The 22,938-nt window shown below is 38.2% G+C and overlaps 1 protein-coding gene across 2 annotated transcripts in view; it reads right to left on the minus strand.

Moving 5' to 3' along the window:
• Positions 1 to 22,938, minus strand: part of AHCYL1 (adenosylhomocysteinase like 1) — a gene marked incomplete at its 3' end in the record, with an annotated part of 39,003 nt that overhangs the window by 10,992 nt on the left and 5,073 nt on the right. For both annotated transcript variants that reach the window (XM_081305315.1, XM_081305316.1), the window contains exons 2-4: positions 3,806 to 3,917; positions 1,444 to 1,587; positions 368 to 468 (exon numbers count right to left, since the gene is read on the minus strand). In XM_081305315.1, the coding sequence (XP_081161441.1) occupies positions 368 to 468; positions 1,444 to 1,587; positions 3,806 to 3,917 (357 nt within the window). The remainder of the gene's footprint in view (positions 1 to 367; positions 469 to 1,443; positions 1,588 to 3,805; positions 3,918 to 22,938) is intronic.

Below are 22,938 nucleotides of genomic sequence, written 5' to 3' on the forward strand. Positions count from 1 at the left end.
CCCAGCCCTTTTTATTTTTTATTTTGAGACATAGCCTCATGAAGTTGTTAAGGCTAATTAGTCTTAAACTTGCAATCCCTGTCTTAGCCTCCAGGTTTCCTGGGATTACAGGTGCATGTTCCTGAACCCAACCTAAAAGACTTAATAGCATTTTAAAACAATCCTATTTTAGATCTTCCTAAGTCAGGTTTATTTTTAGCATTAAAAATGGGTTTACTTATTCAAAAAGAAGGTAACAAATCCTATTATAGTTTCACAGGGAGGTCCCATCTAATAGCATTTGGAGGTTGGTTAGTTGGGGGAGGAAAAAATCTGTTTCTTTCTTCCCCTTATGAAAAATCCCTCTATTTTCTTTTAACAAACTCACCGCGGTCTGGGCCGTGATGTGTGTACAGCCCACTATTTTAGCACCAGCCAAGGGCTTCTCCCCCTGAGCACGTTTCCTGAGTGAAATCAGAGCAGACATGTCTGTGAAAGAACAGAGGATTTGAGCTAGGGCTTCACTAGCAGTACCATCCGTTCCTGCTCAGCCACATCCATGGCTGTCTGGGTCTGCTGAGACACGGCGAGGTAAGGCAGGAAAGCTCTAGGCATATTCCTTGATGACTGACAGCTTTTGCTGGCAAAATAACAGTGGAGAGTTGTCATGGCATATCTCTCTTCCTCTGCTGCTTCTGCTTTATATCCAAAGGGCTGAACAGAGAATTAAGTAAATTCCCCAAACTGACTAAAATGGAGAGTGAGTCTCATCAGTCATTTGGGAGAGAGAAATAGTTTGGTACATGGACAATCACCAGACCCAGAAGAATGACTTGACCTTTAGCAGAAGCCACTTGCTATCCTACCCTATCCTGTTTGAGTTCAGTCAGTCTGTTTGGGTTCCTCCATTCTCAATATAGAACTTGTCTTCAATTGAAAACAACGGAAGAGTAAAGAGACCTTCCCAGGAGTGCGGCAAGGAAGAAGAAATAAGACTTGACTATTGTCAGTCACTTTTACTCTGCTCCAGCAGAGGGTGCTCAGGACCAAATGAGACCCTTGGTCACCATATCCTTAGCTTAGAACCCTCCCACACCAGCTGTTTCTGAGAAATCTGGGTCTCTGGGATTGACAGCAACAGTAAAATCCCACATAACTAACCAGTATGTAGTGCTCCAGCTTGTGCTGACTCTGCATTGTAGATCTTGGAATATGGTGTCACAGGGGAGGAAAACAGAAACTACTCTGTGTGTAATAACCACATGCTGAGAACAGGAAGAAGGGAAAACAAGATCAAGAATTCTGAGGCTCAAGCTCCTTAGATAGAGAAGTGTTTACCCAAAAGTCCAGGAAACTGTCTTTTCCCAAGACATTTTAGGGTAGCTTTTAAGCCTTAAGTTGTCTGTGGATTCCGATGACCAATAAAAGGGTTGCTTCTGACCTCTACCCACTCCCTTTCTTTACCTTGCTCTGCAATCTCAATCTCCCGGCGTCCAAATTCTGCCTGCTTGATGTTCTTCACACAGAAATTGCTGCTGCCCTTGGAGTTGGTTTGTTGTTTCTCCCGGGGGGAAACCTCATCATCAGAGCTATCTGTGTAAGACGCAGCTAGAGCCAGTAAAGAAAGAAACAAGGGGAGAAAAACTTCAATGGCCCCAACTCTACAGAGTGTGGCCCCAAGGGACTTTAATTTAAGTGAAGCAAATGCTGTTAATTGGAGCTCCTTTTTGTCACTCTCAATTCTACTCTTCCAAGGTCTAATAGCTGGTGTGAATGAAATGGCTGTGGACCTCACAGTGTTGCAGTTCCTGTATCCACCATAACAAGACTCTGTCATTAGGGCCTGTAATTAGGAGCCACTGATCCTAATCCTGTACCACCTGCAGTGTTCCCAGGTAATAACAAAGGTACTTGGTCCCAATCCAGATTGAAATGAGACCTGGCAAAAAACTGAAGAATAATTTAAGGGAGATGAGGAATACTATTTCTACATGTCACTGGTTTTCACACTTAAAACATCTATCAGAATCACATAGTCTGTTAAAACACAGACTGCTAAGGCCCCATGGCCAAAGTTTCCTAGTTTGTAGGTCTCATGAGGCACCCAAGAACTGGCATTTCCAATGAATTTCCAGATGCTGCTGATGCTACTGGTCATTCTGAAAACCACCAATACGGGGAAAAAAAAAAAAAAAAAACCAGTAAGAGAGGCTTAAAACGGATTTTACTCTAGACTATGCTCAAGGAATACAGAGAGGAAAAAAAGTGACACAGAAGGCAAACAGATCTGGTTCTATTGCCAGCCTTGGGAAAGTCTGTTAAGATGATCAACTTTAAATAGTAACTTCATATAAAAGCTAAATATATCTTTCCGATAGATATGCAAGGGGATATACAATCATTCTTTACCCCTTGTCACTTCTTTCCTCTGCATCAAGTATTTTCCTCATCATTTCTCCTGCCAGTACCCCAAGACTCTCCCACTAACTTCTATAGATAGGTCCTCCAGAAGGACAGAACTGCAGTTCACACAAATACTACCATAGGTTATCTTCTCCACCATGACAACTATATCATTAAGCTTTAACAAATGCTCTTAAAAGATTTATGTAACATGACCATCACTATCTTTGAAGACTTCACTCATTCCCTCTTTCTTCCTCTTATAACTCCATCTTTCAAAATTAATTTTCCTTTTTTCTTAGCTATAATTAGTCTGCTTGTCACTTACACCTTTTTTATTTGTCATTCCTAGATATCCTTCGACTTATGACAGCCATTATATCTAGAACTGTTTCTTGCATACTTATGCCCCCTGTGAATCCATATATTCGTTTATTTCTGTACTTAACCCCTATTTGTTCTTGGCTGCCTATCTACTGGATTATTTTCAGTGGCACAGGACAGAGATAAATTTATTTATAATTGTTTGTTTTTCTTTTCTTAAAAACATTCCTTATACCTTAAGCCTAGCTCTTAATGTTAGTAACACAATGCAAACAATATTTTGGCAAAGGACAATGAATGGCTTTTGGTACTAATCTCTTTGTTGACATTAACAGCAACTGGTGACCTTGGACAAGCCTCTTAATCTTTTAACAATGATTCTTCAGCTGAACAATGAAGAGGTTATATTAGATGTCACTAATGTTTCTTTTAGAACTCAATTTGTAAGATCTGATCTTCTCTTCCATTCTCTTCTAAACACCCTGTCTAGAATTGGCAAGGGCATGATTCAGTAGAAACAGACTTCACTTATTATAGATGGCTAAGATTAGAGAACTGAAAAAAAAAAAAAAAACAGCTGGAATCACTGTATAGTAGTCTGTATTTTTCCCACTCCAGAGGTTATCAGGGAAGTATACTTCAACATAAGGCAATCTAGTTAATGAAAAGAGCAGAAATACTAATTGTCATCAGTACAATTTAAGCGGTCTTGGCCAAGAAAGAAAGAGATAAGTGACAGTGTGTATTTTATACAAAGAAGTTATTCTTCCAAATAGTTCTTTTCAAGGCCAATTCTGTCAGCCAAAATAACATTGATTCCCTCTCTTTGCAATGTGGGTGGACAAATGTGGGAATCAAAATTGGCCCAGTACTACCAACCAGGCACTGGCCACAGACCACACAGAGAAAGCCAGGGGAAGAAAGTCTCAAGATGACAAAAGCTTCCCTAGCTACAAGCTTGGCTGGGCACATTCCCATTGCCTAATTAACAGTTGACAGGAAGTCTTGGTATAAAGTATGTTCTCAGATTCTAGTTAAGTGAAGAGCACTGGGTAGAGAACAGGGAAGAGATCAGAGTGAACATGAAGTTCACACCTACCTGAACTGTAGCTGTCAGTGGAGGACTGTGAGATGGAGCGAGACAAAGATCTTCGGCCAGTCTTTGTAGGGAATTTGGTGAATTCCTGCATGTCATCAGCAAACTGGATTTGCTGAAAGAGAAAGAAAAAATGTTGAGGAAATTCTACATATCTCTGTACCTGAGAATTCTAAGGCCATATATTATCTTCCCTAAAAGTCAATGTTACCACATGGTTCCTACTAAATTCTCCCAGTCTTCCAAGTATCCTTCAAATAGTCATCTAATTCTGAGCAGCTGAGGCTGCTCTCTGATTTCTCCCAAAATGCTAATTACTGCTCCTCCCCAAATGTTTCAACAAAATTTGGGGTTAGGGGAAAAGCTTATGGGCCAACTTTCTTTAGCATTTGCCCAATTTTATCCATCTCTCTCCATTCTATTTTCTTTCCTCTTATAACCTTGACACATTAACTTTTTACCCTCCCTCACAACTCTATCAGAAGACAGATCTCATAGTACTTCTGTTTTTTTTTACACCAGAATATTCTCTTGTAGAATATTATTAATGTGAAGTTGGCTGTGGCCTTGCTTTTTGAAGAATTATGAAAAGATGCCTAGAAACGGTGATTGGCGTTAGATTGCCAATACTCAGAGCCCAATCATGTGTCTATATATCATAAAGTTAATGTAGTATCCCCAGAACCTTCTATAAACAGTAAAAATTTAAAATACCAGAATATACCAATGAAACAGAGATGAATTTAAGAAGAGAATAATGACTTGGCAAACTATTAAATGTTTCCTTAAATAAATCAGAATTAGATGACTATTTGAAGGATACTTGGAAGATTGGCTTTAATAGCTTGCAGTTAACTATAATTTATACACAAATTAATGGATGTTTCTAAAATATTTGAAAATACTAACTTATATCATGTGATTTAAACATTCCCCATGAATTCCTGTTTAAACTCTGAGGAACCCTTTCTTCAAAATCTAAAAAAGAAAAAGAAAACTCCAAAACTTCACTTTTCTGAAATAACAGAATGTTTTGAGAAACTGAATTAAGATTCTCCTTACAATGTAACTCTTTTAAAAAAAGTTCCCATGGAGAATCCATTAAGCCAAGTCTTTAGCAAACATTTCTGTACATGTACACCCACCATTTCCAATTAAAATCTTCGCTGCATAATGCAAGCAACATGGTTACAGCCACTTTTGAGACAGGAACAGTAAACTATTCTTCAGTTACAGTTGTATGACCTTGCCCTCCTGCAGCTGGAGGAGCATCAACCTCTAGTGTAAGACTCAAGTTTAAATGTGCAGCCTAGGTGCAGGCAGCCATTATGAACAAATTGAAAAGTGAATTGTTGAGACTCCACAGGTCATAACATAGAAATCAGAGGAATACAGACTCGTGCTTTCAACTTTCTATCATCAATGATTCACATGAACAATGAAAGGAGAAAATGCAGTTGGACAACAGGCCAGCAAGAAAAACCTCAGTGTATTTTTAATTAAAACTTATCTTGCTCAATATCTAACTGGGCAAGCTTTCCCCTTAGGTAACTACATGAAACACTGAGGGGGCAAAGTCCACAGCCTGTTTTATTAAGTCTAAAGACAGATTCTATGACATGGAGCAGGGTAAAGCTACATATTGTGGTATTCAGCTCAGGGTCTTATACATGTAAGAAGGCATTCAGAAAATTTCTGTATAATGAGTAAACATTTCAAAATCCTTTCTTGTATAAAGCCAATTGAGTCTCAAAGATAAATGATAACCACAGAGACTCAAGATGAACCACATACTTTACCAGAACATGATTAACAAGTATCTTTGTCTATCCAAAGCAGAATTTTTAGTTTAGGTGCTAAAACTTTAATTTTAAATACCTTAAATGTCAAAAGCACAATAGCTTTTCAAAGAAAAAGAAAAAACCCCAACCGACCAATCAAACAAGAAAAACCTCATCTAGAGGGCCACAGGTTAGCATTTGCCCTTCTAGACAGGATTGTCTACTGCACATTCATATGACTTCTGCAGTTGGCAAAGCTAGTTTGACTGAAGAGATTAATCCAACACTAAGGTAATGACTTTCAATCCAGTATGAAGTTATTTTGGTAGTGGAAAAAATACACAGTGGAGAGACCACCGCAAGTGCCTCTTAACAGTCTCTAGAGGCAGCCCTTCCTCCACCAGTCTCCCTGCTGTTGGCATGGGAGCTCTCTCCTCTCTGGCTGTTATGATTCCCTCCCTTGTTCTTTTTTTTTTTTAACAAAAGGTTCTGGGCATGTTCCCAGACACTACCTATGTGGGGGGTAAGGGTAGGGGAGGGAAGTGCAATAACATTTGCAGATTTTTAGATAAAAAAATAAGAGAAGTCGATGTGGCAAATTAGAAATGTCTCTTCAGCAACTTAAGAATTGAATCAATACTCCTAATCTCCCCTTGCATTAATAAGCTCATCAGCAGCCTAAAGCTTAGCAAAAACCTCCCCTCTAAAATATTAGACTGTGGCAAGCAGTGATGCTCCTGCCACCCTACCTCTCAAGTAAAGATATGGTCCATATCTGAAGAGGGCAGAACATGAACCCAGGCTCTGATGTAGATGGGTGGCTGTCTATTCCTGCAGCTCTTACGGCCCAGCAACACACAGGTTCATGATAACCTTGTCTCTCTCTCAGCCCAACTACACACTGCACACAGCCCATATCCCAGCTGATGCTGTTGAGTGTCTGCTCTGCCAGTTTCCTCCAGGCCTCCTAGCCGCACCAGTTGCCTTCCCAGCTAGCAGCTCTGTTTTCCCCTAAGAGAAGAGCGTTCTAGAGTGTTCTTCACTTTTACATTGTAAATGAAGACCCTGCTGCCCAAAGCAACTTTTGGATGTCAGTTTCCTCTCCATTGAAATGAGATCTCAAGAATAGACCACTGATTGAGTTGGACTCAATTTGACTGCATTTAAGTAAAATATGGTTTGGGAAAAGAAAACCAAACGATGCCTGCAAAGTTGTGCTGTTTATATTACTTCCTATCACCACGATTTCTTCCACACATTGTCTTAAGGTTGTGCTTTAGAGTTTCTTCAAATCTATATCTGTAAGAAATACTAGACCTAAATATAACAGCACGGGGAAGAAGAGGAAAAGTAGATAAAGTGTCAAAAAGTACCTTAAAGTAAAAAATGTCTGTTAAATATTATTGTGTGTGTAGTTGCTCACCATCCAGTTTACAACTGAACAAGCACACTAGCGTTCCACTCAAGAACTAGTAACACATCTGAGAAAGGCTAGAAGGTCAGATTGACTCATTCTTCAAATAGCACATCCAAATACAGAAGTCTACTTGCTGTGTCTTAAAAACTCAATTAAATATCAGGCCAGTTTAATGTGCTATTTTAAAGTACCTCTTCAAATAGCTTAGCAGGTATGGTGGTTGACTTTCTTCTATGTCATACTGAGAATGTTAAAGAAAAGCTCTACTGAAGAAATAATTTGGGGTATTTTAAATCCACCATCTAGTGGTAAGCCTGCTGACAGGTGAGCCTAAAGAACTGTTATATAGAACTTACCAAATCAAAGGAATCACAGGCAATCTAAAAAAGTTATAAACCTCAAGAGAAAAACAACTGTTGTATATTACTTACTTAGTTGACATTAATTAATATTTGTTTTCCCATCAGAAATTCTGAGTGTACTTTCACAAACACATATCCTAAATACTCAAATGTTAACAGCTCAGCCTCCCTCCTTCCCAGGTCCTATCCAATTTTGCCTTCTCTCTCTTGATTCAGACCGAATTAAAAACTACCACATGTGGTTAACCATGTGGACTCTATGGCTAAGGAATGCTGATCAGGGTAATACCCATGGTACATTATATTTTAGTCATCACATTTGTTGACTAAAGTACACTAAGTACACAATGCACTTTAGGAAAGATTTATTCAAGGAAATATGGTCCCTTAAAAATCTGTAGATGTGTTTTGACTCAAAGTGTAATGATAATGCAAATGGCTTTGCCATGGAATTTCACTGCTCTTTTAGGAACATGCTAGATACTGTAGTCGTCACTGTCTTATCTGGATATTAACTTAAGCCTCCAAAAATTAGGTTAGGCCAGACATCTTATTAAACTTGTTATTTCACATGCTTATCCAACAGCTTTTAGCTTTCTCAAAAGGGTTTCCTCCTAAGGGTGAAGAACTAGACTCTAAGGTAAACATCAATTACTAGGAAACAAATCATTAAGAAAGCATACCTTAAACATGCATGGATCAGTCTTTCTTACTGCTGAGGATAATTTGAAGGGCTAGTATTCCTCTTCTGGTACACTATCAGTTTTCTGGGACACTTCTAAATTCATATATTCTGTTCCATTGTCCCCTCTAGGATTCTATGCTCAGAGACTTTTTCCTGTTTAGAAATTATGGTCAGCATATTTCTTAGCTAACACTTAGCATTGAGCAAAAAAGTGACTATCAGAAGCTAGAGATTTTAACAAGGTCAATTCCTAAGCAACATGCTACAACACCTTCCAGGATTCCTACACCTTTTCAAACATCTTTCTGCTAATTTATTCTTTTATAGATTCTACTTTCGCCTACTCCCTTTTAAGAGGAAAGGAAAGGGGTCTCCAGCCAGCTTAACCAAGTGCAATACCTTTTCATGATACTTACCACCAATCAGTCTGGTTCTCATTTTGATGAATCCCAAAGAAACAGCAATAAACACCAACCTTCTTGGTACAAGAAATATGTAAGTCTGGTATCTTTCATGTCAGGTAAAGAAGTTCCCCAGAAGGGCATCCCCTTCCCAACACAGTGCTCCCACTATTAAAGAACTGAACTTAAGAGAATCAATCTCAGGCCACAGAGTCAACCCACAACCACCTTCAGCAACTTTTTCCATTCCCTGGTGCGGAAATCAGTCTTCTGAGACTGAGCAGGTTTTGGCTGTTCCCTGCCCTCGTTCCCAGTCTCAAGTTTCTTGTTCTCAGTCTCCCCATATGGAGCCTGAGTTTCTAGGGGGGAGGGAGATGGGAGGCTGACTAATCACAGCATGTATCTTCCTCCCCCACTCCACCCTTGTGTGTCTGTCTCAACACACACACACACACACACACACACACACACACACACAGCTGGAATCCAATTCCACAGTCAGAAGAAATACTCTTTTCAAAATGGGATTCAACTTGATCTTCTGTCAATGCTGGTGGGAGGAAGGGATGAGGCAGTATCAGGCTCCACACTGCTGAGTCACTTAAAATTGAGAAAAAAGTTTGAAAAACTCTCTCAAAAAGCCAGGACTTTTATCTTTTCAGCAACTCTTCTCTTCATAGGAGACAAAACACTTCACTGGCTTTCTACCATCTCCTAAAGTGCTCCAGTCAGTACAAGTAGTACTACAACTACAGGCAAAATTAAGAGGTTTTAAAAAATAGCATCAAGAGACTAGGGAAGGGCTTCTTAAAATTTCCCAAACCACAATTTTACAACAGAACATAACATACACCCAGACTGGTTTAATACCTGTTTAGCCATCTACCTGCTCAGGAGCCTCAACTGTCCATATTTCTCTCACCCTCAATCCCAGTACCAATATTATTTAAAAACGTGCCAGTCATTTCCTCTTTTCTCACCACAATGTTTTTAAAAGGAAACCAGCAGAGGTGACATTATTTTAGTGATACTGAAGTCTTCTTCCACCCCTACCCACTGCACCACTGCTGTAATAATACTTCTTTTTTGACTTTATTATGATTATTTTTCAACATAGAAAAAAATTAAAAAGTAGTAGAATGGACACCTGTATACTCTCCACCTAGTCATTCATAGTTGCTACATTACACTCAATTATACATGAAGTGTACCCAATGCTTATATTGTCCCAAGTGGGGCCAGTGGGTACCTCTTACATAGTCTTCTATGTTCCATTTTACATTTCTTTGTATACACACGTACATCATACTTTCATATGGTCCTAAAAAAAAGGTAGCAAACACAAAAATTCACTAATAAATTCTTCAGAAAGCATCTTCAAAGAATAAGAATACTCTTCCTACAGAACTTTGATGGTATTATCACACTTGAGAAAATTAACAGTAATCCTATATTATCTAATGTCCAGACTATCCAAACTTCCTCCATTTTCTCAAGGTTATTTTTCACAGTTGAGGACCAACTGCCTCCCCAATCTTCCAACACAGGATGGAATAAAGGTTCATTAAATACAATAGGTTCCTTGAGCCTCCGCTAATCTAAAACATTCTGCTTTTCCAGCTTATGAGTCCAGGCCAGCTCTCTTATAGAATCTCCCATTTCCTTAATTTTTCAGGTTGTTTCCTTCCTGTAAACTACAAATTCAGTTTGATTAGAGATTAAAATTTTGGCAATTTTAATGGTATGATATATAGATGATGTCATATATTTCCCCTTGTAGGAGGTACAGCGTCAGGTTGTTGCACCATTAGTGACACTAACATTAAACCTTGGCTAGAGCAAGACCATCAGATCTCTCCCTTGAAAGATACATTTTCTCTTCAGCAAGTAAAGGTTAATTTGTGGGGCGAAACAACATCACGGTGAATATCTTATTGTCTAGTGACTTCACCATCTGTTAATAATTCTTGTACGAACCAATTTAATGACAGGGGCTTATAAAATAATAATTGTTCATTTCTTCCACACACATTAGCTGGCATTCTTTTATGAAGACAGCCTTTGCTTTTCCTTTTTTAGTAGTCATTCATAGTCAGTGTTACACGCAATTATACATTAAGTGTACCAAATGCTCATACTGACCCCCAAGCTGGGCCAGTGGGTGCTTCCTACAAGCCAGATCTTCTGTCCTTCTGACATTCCATTTAAGCACTTCCCTCCTTTTTGACAAAAGAATATGTACTGGGCTGTAGTTGTGGCTCAGTGGTAGAGGGCTTGCCCAGCTTGTGTGAGGCACTGGGTTCGATTCTCAGCACCACATATAAATAAATGAATAAATTAAAGGTTCATCAACATCTAAAAAAATTTTTTTTAAAAAAGAAGATATACCAAGTTGACTGTTCTTTCAGCCATTTCTCCAAGCTTTATTTCTTTCAGTGGGAAACTAATATCTGGATACAAGGTATGGTATTTGCTATCAAAGGTCTCAAAGCTTCTAGGTTCATTCAGTAGAGAAATAAATCTTTGTTTTACTCATTAGTTCATGCTGATTTTTTATATTGATATTTATATTTCAAACTTAAAATTACCTTAAAAACTTAATTTTCCTATTTGTATTTTTTTTTATGTTGAAAATCTTGGTCCCTAGTAACACTAATATATTTACTTATTTGCTATATTCTATAATTAATACATAAAATAGATTTAAAAGGACAAAACTAATCTCATTACTAACAGTCTCCTCAGTGATCAAGATTTCACTGAAATTCTTTTTGACCTTAGACTATATTTCAGAAAGAATATACAGTCAAAGTACTAGAAGACTGTAAAATCAATTTGATATAGTATGCTAGATTTGATACTTTAAACTTATAAGTAATTTTAAGATTTCCTTTTTTTTCTCTTTGATTTAATCTTATTTCTGACATATAAAAATATTTTCATGAATCAGAAGTTTTAAAGGTATACTCAGCAAAGTCTCATTTCTAGTCCTACTCCTGTAACTGTTCATTCCACATTTTCATTGGCTTCTTATTCTTTTTTTTTTTTTTTGGTGGGGGTGGTACCAGGGGTTGAGCTCAGGGGTACTCAGCCACTGAGCCACATGCCCAGCCCTATTTTGTATTTTATTTAGAGACAGGATCTCATTGAGTTGCTTAGCGCCTCGATTTTGCTGAGGCTGGCTTTGAACTTGCAATCCTCCTGCCTCAGCCTCCCAAGCCTCTGGGATTACAGGCATGGGCTACCCCACAGCTTCTTTATTCTTCCATTGGCTTTTATAGAGGCAAATAAATATTTACTTTCCCTCTCTTTGGGAAAGACAAAGCCAGATTCCTAGGTTCACTTTGTAAGTTTGTAATAAGGAGTCATCATTAGCCTTAATCTGTGCTTCTCTTTAAAGTCAACCTTGATTTTAAATGAAGCTCTCAAGAAGTTAAACTGGCAAACCTTACTGCAAGGTATGCTGGGATGTTCTTTTTTAAGAACATCAATTCCTTATTAATAGGCAAATCTGTACTCTTCAAACGAATGTCTATGGGAAGAAAATTTAACACTGAAAGCAAACAGTGTTTGGCATGTATGACACTAGAATGAAGATGGGATATCTGGCATTCGGAAGGTAGTCACATGAATTGAGCATATGTCATCTGTAATTTCTTAGCTTGTTATGATGGAAGAAGATTAGCAATGTACAAGAAAAATTCTGCTAGGTGTGGTGGCACACAGTTGTAATCTCAGTGACTTGGGAGACTGAAGCAAGAGGACTGCAAGTTTTGTTTTTTTTTTTTCCCAGAGAGAGAGAGAGAGAATTTTTTTTAATATTTATTTTTTAGTTTTCGGCAGACACAACATTTTTCTTTGTATGTGGTACTGAGGATCGAACCCGGGCCGCACGCATGCCAGGCGAGCGCGCTACCCCTTGTGCCACATCCCCAGCCTCAGCAACTTAGTGAGGCCCTAAGGAAGGAGGAAAAAAAAAAAAAAAAGAAAAAAAAAAAAACAAGAGAAAAAAAAAAAAAGGAACGGACATATGGCTCAGTGGTTAAGTACCCCTGGGTTCAGTCCCCGGCATCAAAGTAACAAACCAAATCTGAGAGTCTAATTTAAATGAGGTTAAAAGTCTATTTTGTTTTAAATTCATATATTTGCTTAAGTGAGCAGACCCAGTTGTGAGTCAGCACAGTATTTGGGAAGGCTAAGCTATGTCTAACTAGAGGCAAAAGAAATGGAAGTCCTTGCCAAGTAGTACATGGATAGCAGAAAAACTATAAGTAGCTCCCAATATGTGGCAGCTGAGTCTATGAAAGTCAGTGTTCTGAAACCTAGGCTAACATCCAACAAAGGCAAATGAGATGGAAACCACTTAAGTTTTTAGTCACCACCCAGTTTTCCATAAAGCATAGTCTCAGGGAAGGGAAAAGTCATCAAATCTCAACAAAATACAAATCTAACTTTAAGGACCTAATGTTAAATAGCTGCTATTTAGTAACAGGTGTTGTTTCCAGAGTGGGTCAACAGGACCTTTCAGAATCCATCCTGTAGTTAGACTGCATATTTTCAAGTTCAAAGGACAAAGAGAAAGCCTTTTAAAGATCAAATGCAGCTGATTTTTATCCTCCACGGTTCTTCAAAACAAAACAAAAGTAAGTCTCTAGAAGGAAAGACCAGACACACAACACATACACAATAATCTATCAGTCAGTCACATCAAACTGATATTAAAAAATATTTTGAGTTGTAGATGGACACAATACTTTTTGTTTTTTAATGTGGTGCTGAGGATGGAATCCAGTGCCTCACACGTGGAAGGCAAGCGCTCTACCACTGGGCCACAACCTTAGCTGCACATCAAACCATTTAAAAAACACAATGGTATTTTTCATTCCAGAGAGGTGATATTTGCCTTTCTTCTTGATTCTCTACCTACCCTGGGAAGTATATGTTCAATTTTAGATAAAAGTCTCAGTATAAAATCACTACTTGCAAGAAACAAGCTGACTTAAAAGAACTGCTGGCTGCAGCTTCTCTGGAGCTATTTAAAAACAAGAGTTCTCTACTGTTCCACGATGAATACTATACAATTCTCCATCCTGTCTACCTCCAGACCCAAATACAAAGTCTGAGTTTTCCTGATCCATGAGTTTTTGAACAGCCATTTTCTAAGCAAAGTGATCAGAAGCACAAAGCCAAAGATCTTTTGGCTCTACCTGGATGGAAAACCAGAAGTCAGAATTGTTTGTTTGTTTAAGAAAGGTTATGTGGCAAATTTTATCCATGACATTGCAAGACTATTACTGATCTAAATAGTTTTCAAATCATTTTTATTTAACTCTTGGTATATAAAAAATAAGCCATACAACCTGAAAGCACTAGATCAGGATTTTTATTTAAAGCTGATTAGAAAAGAAGTTTAAAATCTAGACTTATAGGTATGGTAAACAAGATCCTGAATGCCTAGATTTCCCTTTTTTAGTTTAAGTTCTGTCTTGATCTTAGTGGGTTAAGGTTTAGGGAGAATTTGTATTTTCAGAACATTCTGGAATCTTAAGTATTGTATCTATACTTCACAGATGAGAAAACAGTACAGGGCTGGGGGTTAAGTGACTTGCTTACAGCAATTTTCTATCAACAGATTTAAAAAAGGGGGAAAAAAATCCACAAGTCTAGTACTATTTTCCTTCTTTTGGCTGGGGAAATAGCTTTTCCCTGACTTTTCCAGGGGTCAGTTTACAGAACAGTCTACATTTCATTAAAGCGTTCTGCGCTTACAATATCAGAGAACATTTGTGAGCTTTAGAAAAGGAAAAGAATTCCCAAATCTTGATTAACTTTGTAAGAAGCCAAATGGTCCGGATAAAAAAGTATAATATTCTAAAGTTGCTAATGAACTGCTACTGAGAGGTACTGCTGCTTAGACTTGAAAAAGGGTGAAGGGAGAATGGCAGAGTCCAAACTTGATAGGAGCAAAAAGCTGCACACTAGCACGCACTTCCATGGTCTTCTGTGGATGAAGTGGGGAGGAAGAGTTTGCACCAGCAATCTACTGCCAACTGTGTTACTACCCAAAGCAAATCTACTCAGAAGTTCCTTTTTGCATTATTCTATTTGTATTTATACAAGGAGTTTTTCAATTTGGCATGGCTAAAACTGACCAATATTTTTAAAAATAAAACAGATGCCTAGGAAACTCATTGGTTGTTTTCACAGGAATTTACCATTTATTAAATGTACAATAAATAATATATTTTAAACATGTTTTTAAAAGGGGTTTATTTAGTTTGTGGTGAATGGTGATGAGGAAACTTCTTTCATACACTAAAGTTAACACAATCAGAAAACATGTACTTAAGTTGAAAATATTTTACTAAGTTCTCTTTGCACCTATAGTATGCCATTCAAAGAGCATCCTCTTCAAGCTACCTTAGATCTTACATGACATCTCCAAAAGATGTAGCAAAGCTGAATTTTCCCAATACAAAAACACTCATATTAAATATGGGTAGGGTCAAAATTTTAAAAAGATAAAATTTGTCACTGATGCATTCCCACCTTCTAGTACCACCTCTCTAACTGACCCATGACTTTAAAAAGTTCTTGTAAGGTTACTAATTTTATTAAAATAATCTGGACTTAAGTAACAAGGGATATGTGACTACTGAATCTTGATTTCATAGTTACAGTAGATATTTATTTAAAGCATTCAATTAAATGATCTCACATGTGGAATCTAAAAATGTCAAATTCATAGAAACAGAGATAAGAGGGAGGCTACCAGGGAGTAGGGAAATGAGGTGATGTCGGTTCCTTTAACCAACATCTGCAATCCTGCAATTATGAGGTGAATAAGTTCAGGAGAGCTAATGTACAGCACAGTGACTACAGCTAATAAAAACATACTATATGCCTGAAATTTGCTAAGACAGTACATCTTAAGCATTCCCATCATGTATATACAAAAAGGAACTGTGAGGAAATGGACATATTAATTAGCTTAACAGTGGCAATCATTCCATAATTATGTTAAAACATCATACTGAATACAATGAAATAAAACACAATTTTAATTTGTTGATTATATATATATTTTTTTGAGAGACAGAGAGAGAAAGAGAGAGAGAGAATTTTTTAATATTTATTTTTCAGTTTTCGGTGGACACAACATCTTTTATTTTTATGTGGGGCTGAGGATCGAACCCAGCACCCCACGCATGCCAAGCGAGCGTGCTACTGCTTGAGGTACATCCCCAGCCCTGTCAATTATATTTTTAAAAAGCTGAATGGCCAGACATGCCTGTAATCCCAGTGACTTGGGAGGCTGGGGCAGGAGCACGAAAGTTCGAGGCCAGGCTCAGCAATTCAGTGAGACCCTGTCTGAAAATAAAATGAAAATAGCTAGTGATGTAGCTCAGTGGTAGAACACCCCTGAGCTCAATCCTAGTTAAAAAAAAAAAAAAAATCAACTAATAAAAAAAAATCTCCATATTTGATTTTTAAGAAATAGACCTTTTCCAAAAACTGAGTAGCAGGTTTTAACCGTACAGCTTTACAAGCTTAACAGAACCACAAAATGTTTCTACAAGGTCCCATGAAGTGAGGTCTGAAATTAAGTCTGGTCATTTTAAATAGCTTCTTTAGAAATAGAAAATAAAGATAATTAGTATGTGATTATAGTTCCCTCAGCTTTAATGTATCACTTAGCATACATAAGATGTCCCTATATTAACAGCAGCATGGCAGGTTTCCTAACACAGGTTCTTCTACCAGCTGGTGAGCAGTTAGAACTGGAACCACCTGGAGCTAACTTCTCAGAGGAGGGCTAGGGGCTCTGCTTGCTACTGGAATCTGACAAGTTTAGCCTGGAACAGCCTAAATACAGTCCTTATTTGGCAATCTTTTGGTACAGGTATGGAAAACTTCCCTAAGACCTTAGGCAGAACAATGAATATTCCTGTTAAGACCACACTACAGTAAAGAGGTGTGGACCTGTGGTTATTCTGAGATTAGCTTTCTGAGAGGAAAAGGCAGAACTGGCACTGGACTGTGGGCACTCACTATGATCCAGCCTTCACACTGGCCCTGCTTTCTACATAATTCTCTCTCCCCAAGTTCCCCTCTGAGCTTTCATTCATGTTTCTATAGTACATGTCACACCCTGTACTAACCCTGAGAGGTCTGGCCATTCTTTCCAGTCAAACACCAACTTTTCTAGGGAAAGAGACATATTAACATTGGGTCTTATTTGACAATAAAGCAATAGCAACAGACCCTTCAAGAGTAAAAAGAAGTCTTTTTTTTTTTTTTTTTTTTTTTTTTGTTTGAGTCTCAAATCTGCTCTTTGGCTGGCTATCTGGCTCACTAACTTAGTCAAAACTATCTTTCTGCAGTATGGAGATTCCTCAGAAAACTTGGAATAGAGCCACCATTTGATGCAGCTATCCCACCCCTTGGGTTTATACCCTAAGGTATAAAATCAGTACACTACAATGATGCAGCCACATCAACGTTTACAGCAGCTCAATTCACAATAGCTAAACTATGGAACCAGCCTAAGTGCCCTTCAGCAGATCAGCAGATGAATGGATAAAGAAAATGTGTGTGTATGTGTGTGTGTGTAGAGAGTATATATAATGGAATATTACCCACCCATAAAGAAGGAAATTATGGCATTTGCCAGCAAATGGATGACACCAGAGAATACCATGCTAAGTGAAATAAGCCAATCCCCAAAACCAAAGACTGAATGTTCTCTCAGTGGATACTGACTCACAATAAGGGGATAGGGGTAGGGAAGAATAAAAGTACTTTGGATTAGACAAAAGAGAATGAAGGGAAGGGAAGGGAAATGAGAATAGGAAACATAGTAGAATGAAATCAGACATTATTTTCCCATATGCATACATAAATACATGACCAATGTAATTCCATATCATATACAACCAGAAGAAACAGTTATACTCTATTTATGTATAGTATGTCAAAATACATTCTACTGTCATGTACAAGTAAAAAAGCTGCAGTTTTAACAGTCTAAGTCATCCCGCATGGGTTGAAGCTGCATTCCCAGATTTCATAATAATTTTGGTCAGCTTTGCTAGATCATGTAAGAGTGGTTCTAAATCTGAAATCTTTTAAGTTTATCTGGGGAAGCTGTTTCAAAATGTCAACCCATTCTCCATATGCACCGTTACTCTCAGCCTCTTTGCCATTCTGATTAAGTAAGCCTAGTTTAGGTAATTACTATTTTGAAAAAAAAACTCCTTAGGTGACCGATACTTTCCATTCTTCCCCACCCCATAAGAAGTGATTTAAGAAACATTCTAAGCAGGACCTGAAGAAATAAACACAAGCCTACCGAGTTTACCAGGCTCTTGATAAACTGACTCAAGGAACACGGGGAACAAATGGGTTAGACATGCCTTGTTCAGAGATCAAACAAATAAGGCAAAGGAAGTAGGGAATCTATCTTTAAACCAATTCCATCTTGTCAGACCATCTGTCTGATGGGTCCACAAGGGGTCAGGAGAATATGACAAAGAGCCAGTCTGAGGAAAACAGAGACTGCATTTTTACCAAATTTTAGTTCAAATTCAGTAAAAACTGGCAATATGCTCTCATTCCAAACACGCCCAGCACTCAGCTAATCCCCTCCCTAAGGAGTCAGAAAAGAATGTGCAGTATTATGAGCCCCATGCTCCCCCAACAGAAGTTCTAGCTCTTGAATGTAAGGGCTAAAATTAATCCCATCAAATATCCACACCCAGGGGCTGAGGTTGTGGCCCAATGATAGAAGAGCACTTGCCTAGCATGTGTGAGGCACTGGGTTTAATTCTCAGGACCACATATAAATAAATGTAAAAAAATTCATTAACAACTAAAAAAATATTTTAAAAAATAAATAAATCAAGGTTCCCAATTACAAGCTAGTAGAGAAATAAAGTGCTTCTTAACACAGGTATTCTCCTTCTATGCTTTATGATTTTTAAATATTCTTTACCTCACCTCCAAAAAGAACCAAGCCTTTGCCAATCTTGATTCATTCTCAACTGGCAAAAAAACCCAGAAACCACTTCCAGAGTAAAGTTCCCAATGGGAAATCCTGGGGAAGGGGTGCAGTAATTTCAGTCCCTACAGGATGCATTTTTCTTGGACTTACAATACAGCTTATTACAGTGAGAACACCATGTCCCCAACCAACTTGGTCTCTTTTCTGTTACAAACCTGAAGTAAACAGATTCTACAGCAGCTACAAGTCTGTTACCAAGGCCACTGTATTGATCAGTATAATTAACATTCACAATTCATTTTAGTTCAGCATGACAAGCCAGCTGGGCTACTCTCCCCATAAGTGAGCACTGGAAATCTTGTCTTGCTTGCTAAGAAGTCTGGTGCTGAGAAGCTAGGCACTAAAAACTAAAGGATTAAATCAGAAGTTGGAACCACCTGGCCATCAACAGGAAACTGAATTAGTTGCCTTAACAACTGTATACATCTTCCATCTCTACAAAGAACATATTTCATCCCAAACAGCCAAATTCTGAAGGTCTCCCTTTCCTCAAATCCCGCTGGTCATGTACTTTAAGGAAACACGCAAAATTTAGTGTCAACTAGAGACAGAACTTTTGGTTAGGACAGTTTTGGCCCAATTCCTAAATGGTATTTAAAAGACAAGAGCACATATGGCATTTAAGTGCCAAGTTCAGCCTCTGGATCAGAAGGGGCGGGCAGGGTTGTAGGATAAGTTGACACAGAAATTTGCTTAGTACTGCTAGGCAGAGCAATTCATTGATTATTTTCAGGTCCCAACATTTATTCCAAAATCAAAGTGTTCATCATTGGCCCCCAAGGCTCAAACCCGTAGGTAAAAATCTCCTGTTCTGGATTTTAAATCCAGAGCATGTGTAAACCAGAATACCAATCTCACCTTTTGACAAAGTGTCCCTAATGCAAAGAATTTAAAATTTCTTTCCACGGTGAGGAATTTAAATCACCTTCCTCATTATGTGTAAAGAGATGTGAGCTCACTGCCTTGTGTACTGTGCTAACAGGCTGAAGGCCATGTGTCTAGTGCCCTTTCCTCCCTCACCTCTGTTTCTGGCATTATCAAGGACTAAACTGTTGGAAATTCTCAATAATTTCTCACTTGTAATTCTTGGTATTCCCTTATCCACCCATTAGGAAGGGGACTGAAGTTAGAAAAACAGCCTCAGTGCAATAAAAGGGCAAGCGAGTCCAAGTCACCAAAAGATTTCAAGTTCATTCATTTTCTCTCAGGGATGATCCTCTCATAGTATTTTATTCAATAAACTTTAATGACAACATTATAGGCAGACACAACACATAAGACATGTGTGAAATTTAGTCCTAAACTTCAGTAGGTTCCATCTAAAGAAACCAAATGAGTAAGATTCAGGTATCATCAGCTCAGTTTTAAAATAGTGAGTGCTCCATCTGAAATCAAACCTGGTTTTGAGAGATAAAGGAAAGCAAACTACTATTTTTTTTTTTTAATTTGACATCTAGTCTAGGATATGAGCTCCTTATTCCAAATACTCCTATTGAAGCAGCTTTAGAACTTTAGGGACATTCACATTGCGTATGAACAGCAGTAGGGCTAAGAAGGTTCCAAAAAAAAAAAAAAAAAAGTTGCTGAAATTCTGGTTTCAGTATGTGAAAGTTCCTGAGTTAAACCCTGAAGGCATTTATAATGAGTCTCTTGGGCAGCTGAGGAGCATCTCAAGGAGGAGGGTGACAACACAGTCTCAGCTTTGTTCCAAGCCACAAGGACAAACTGTATGCTGGAAACAATCTTTTTGAAGTTTCAGGACCTGATAGAAGCCTGACAATCTAAATCAGGGTTTTTTTAAACCTAGGATCCATGACTGAGTTTCAAGGAGTTCCAAATACCTTCTGAAAGTGCATACAAATTTTGGGGGGGGGGGGGGAATCCTGAATGTTCCTAAGGAAAGAAACAATAACTTTCATGAAATTCTTAAAGGGATCTATGACTCAAAAGATTAAGAACCACTATTCTAAAGTCTAATCCAGGACTCTGCAAGCATTCCCTTAAAAATGCAAAAGTGAAGCCTATTTCAATTCTCTATCTTCCACACAAATATGCCTATTCATTTCTCTTCTGAAATAGAGAGAGAGAGAGAGAGAGAGAGAGAGAGAGAGAGAGAGATAGATAGATAGATAGATAGATATGGGAGATGTGCATTTTGAAAATTCAAGACAATCATCTCTTCCACATCTCCAAAAAAAGTTAACTATCATGAAGAGTCCAGATGAGTTTTTCTTAAAGGTTTTTGAGGAAGGAGACAAGGTAGAACTGGTCAAAGAAGGCAGATCAGAATCTCTGCCCTATTAACATTCCTAATAGGTCTCTCTTTAAAATTTCAGGCTCCTGGGACTATAATGGAAACAGGTCACAGCCCAGAAGCTTGGACTTGAGGTCAAACCAGTTCTGAGAGGTAGGGTTAAAGTAATTCCTATTACCCTTATGAAAACATGTACCCTAAAGGTTCACCTTAAAACAGAGCTGCAGCTGTTTATTAAAAATAGAACTTTCAAAATCCTGTCATTGCTTATAACAGTTTGAACAGCTTATTAAGGAGGTCTAAGTTAATGAAGCAGTTACTCTCATCTCTTCCAGGCCTTTAGTCCCTTCATTCTGCCATTCACCAATCCACCATCTAGCTCACAAAGAGCTGTGCACATTACAGATGAGCATAGCATTTTCCTTGGCACTTTAAGCACATAGCTCAGTGGATTCTAGTGGTACTATGATACATTCACAGGTTCAGAAGAGAAAAACATAGAAACAATAGGGCATGCTCTTGCTGGGCAAGTCTTCAGACTATAAAGAATTAGGCTTGAGATAGGTCCAAGATGAACAGTGTGGTACAGTGAGCAGTTCCAAATGCCTCCTGCTTATTATGCCTCATTTCTATCTACAACTGAGCACAGGGTAAACTGGCTCAGGCTGATAGAGGGAAACATGCTAATAAGTCCATTAAGCCCCATAGGTAATATATGTTAACTGAGAGGCTGGGACTTTCATGGCAAGAAAGCAGGAGCATGCTCAGATAGTCTTACATTTGTGGTTCTGCCAAAGTTCTTTTCCTAAACTGTGTCCAGTTTGGGTAGTAAATGATTAAGCCCCACTGTATACTGCCAGGCAGTACCAATCATTATATATATTCTGAAATTAAAGCACCAGGCTGATTCTTCTTAGAAAAATTTAACAGAGATAAGAAAATGAAACAAGAGTTTCAACAAAGGCATGGACATTCCACCTAGTTCTGTAATTGTTGTGGAGCAAAGGGCACACACTGCTGCAGGATAAAATCAGTTATACATAACCAGGAACAGGCCATGGGGAGCACGGAGAAACATGACTTCGGAGAGGGAAGTTGAGTATATAAGGATGGGTGAAGGTCCCCTATAAAATGATGAAGTCACAGTTCAAAAAAGTCTTTGGAATTGTTTCACATAACTCAAAGATTCTAGTTTGAGAAGACCCCCCAAACTGCTGCAATTTGAGGAAAGAAAGTTTTGGACTCAGGTTAGCCCAGAGCCTGACAAATACCCATATACTATGGGTGCATTTCATGTTATGAGGGATGGAGGTGAGGAAAGGTGAGGTAGAGCACAGCTCACTCCCATCACAAGCTCTAAACTCTCATGGTCCAGGTAATCAACAAACATTGTGTTCAACAGGTTAAAGCTCTACACAAAATAACCTGTTTGTTAGAAAAAAAAAATTATTTCCCCCTTTGAAAAGACATTCCAACAGAAACATTTTGATTTTGGGGGCTCTTTGATAATAATTCTCATGGAATTATTAGGTTCTCACTTGAACTATCATGCCGCATTGCCCAGAGTTATCAATAGGGTAACCACATAAACCAGCATACTTCTCCAGGTGTAAGGAGACACTGACTGAAAGGCATGCAAGGATAATAAGAAAAGACCATAAATATGCAGGTAAACCAGAATATACAGACACTAGGTATAAAGGAGCAAACACAGTAATTTACTAAGTGCTAATCCTCTCAACAAATCTATGTAGGTCATACTACTGTTACTTCCTGGTTTACAGATGAGGGAAGATAGGCTCAGTGAGGTTAAATCCCTTGTTCAAGGTCCCATTGCTCTCAATGGTGGAGATCAAAACTAAACTTGACTCCAAAAATCAAGTGCTTAACTTACATAACTGCTTACCACACATAAGGCACTGATAGTGGTGACAAGAAGTGGAAGGAAAATTTGAAAGAATCTCTTCAACTTTGGATTCTCAGATTTCAGGTTGGAAAAAACTCTGGTCTACGCAAATGTGCTGTCCTCTGTACATGATGAAGATGCTTCTGACCCACCTAAGAAGGATGTGTTTGGAATTATTATTCAGTTTGGAATCATGCTAATTTACATGTTGAGTGTAAAAATGGTGGCCCATCTTTTAAAAAATTTAATATTCACATTCCCAATAAG

The sequence above is a fragment of the Spermophilus citellus genome, assembly GCF_964194105.1.
Source record: "Spermophilus citellus genome assembly, chromosome: 9".
Taxonomy (NCBI): domain Eukaryota; kingdom Metazoa; phylum Chordata; class Mammalia; order Rodentia; family Sciuridae; genus Spermophilus; species Spermophilus citellus.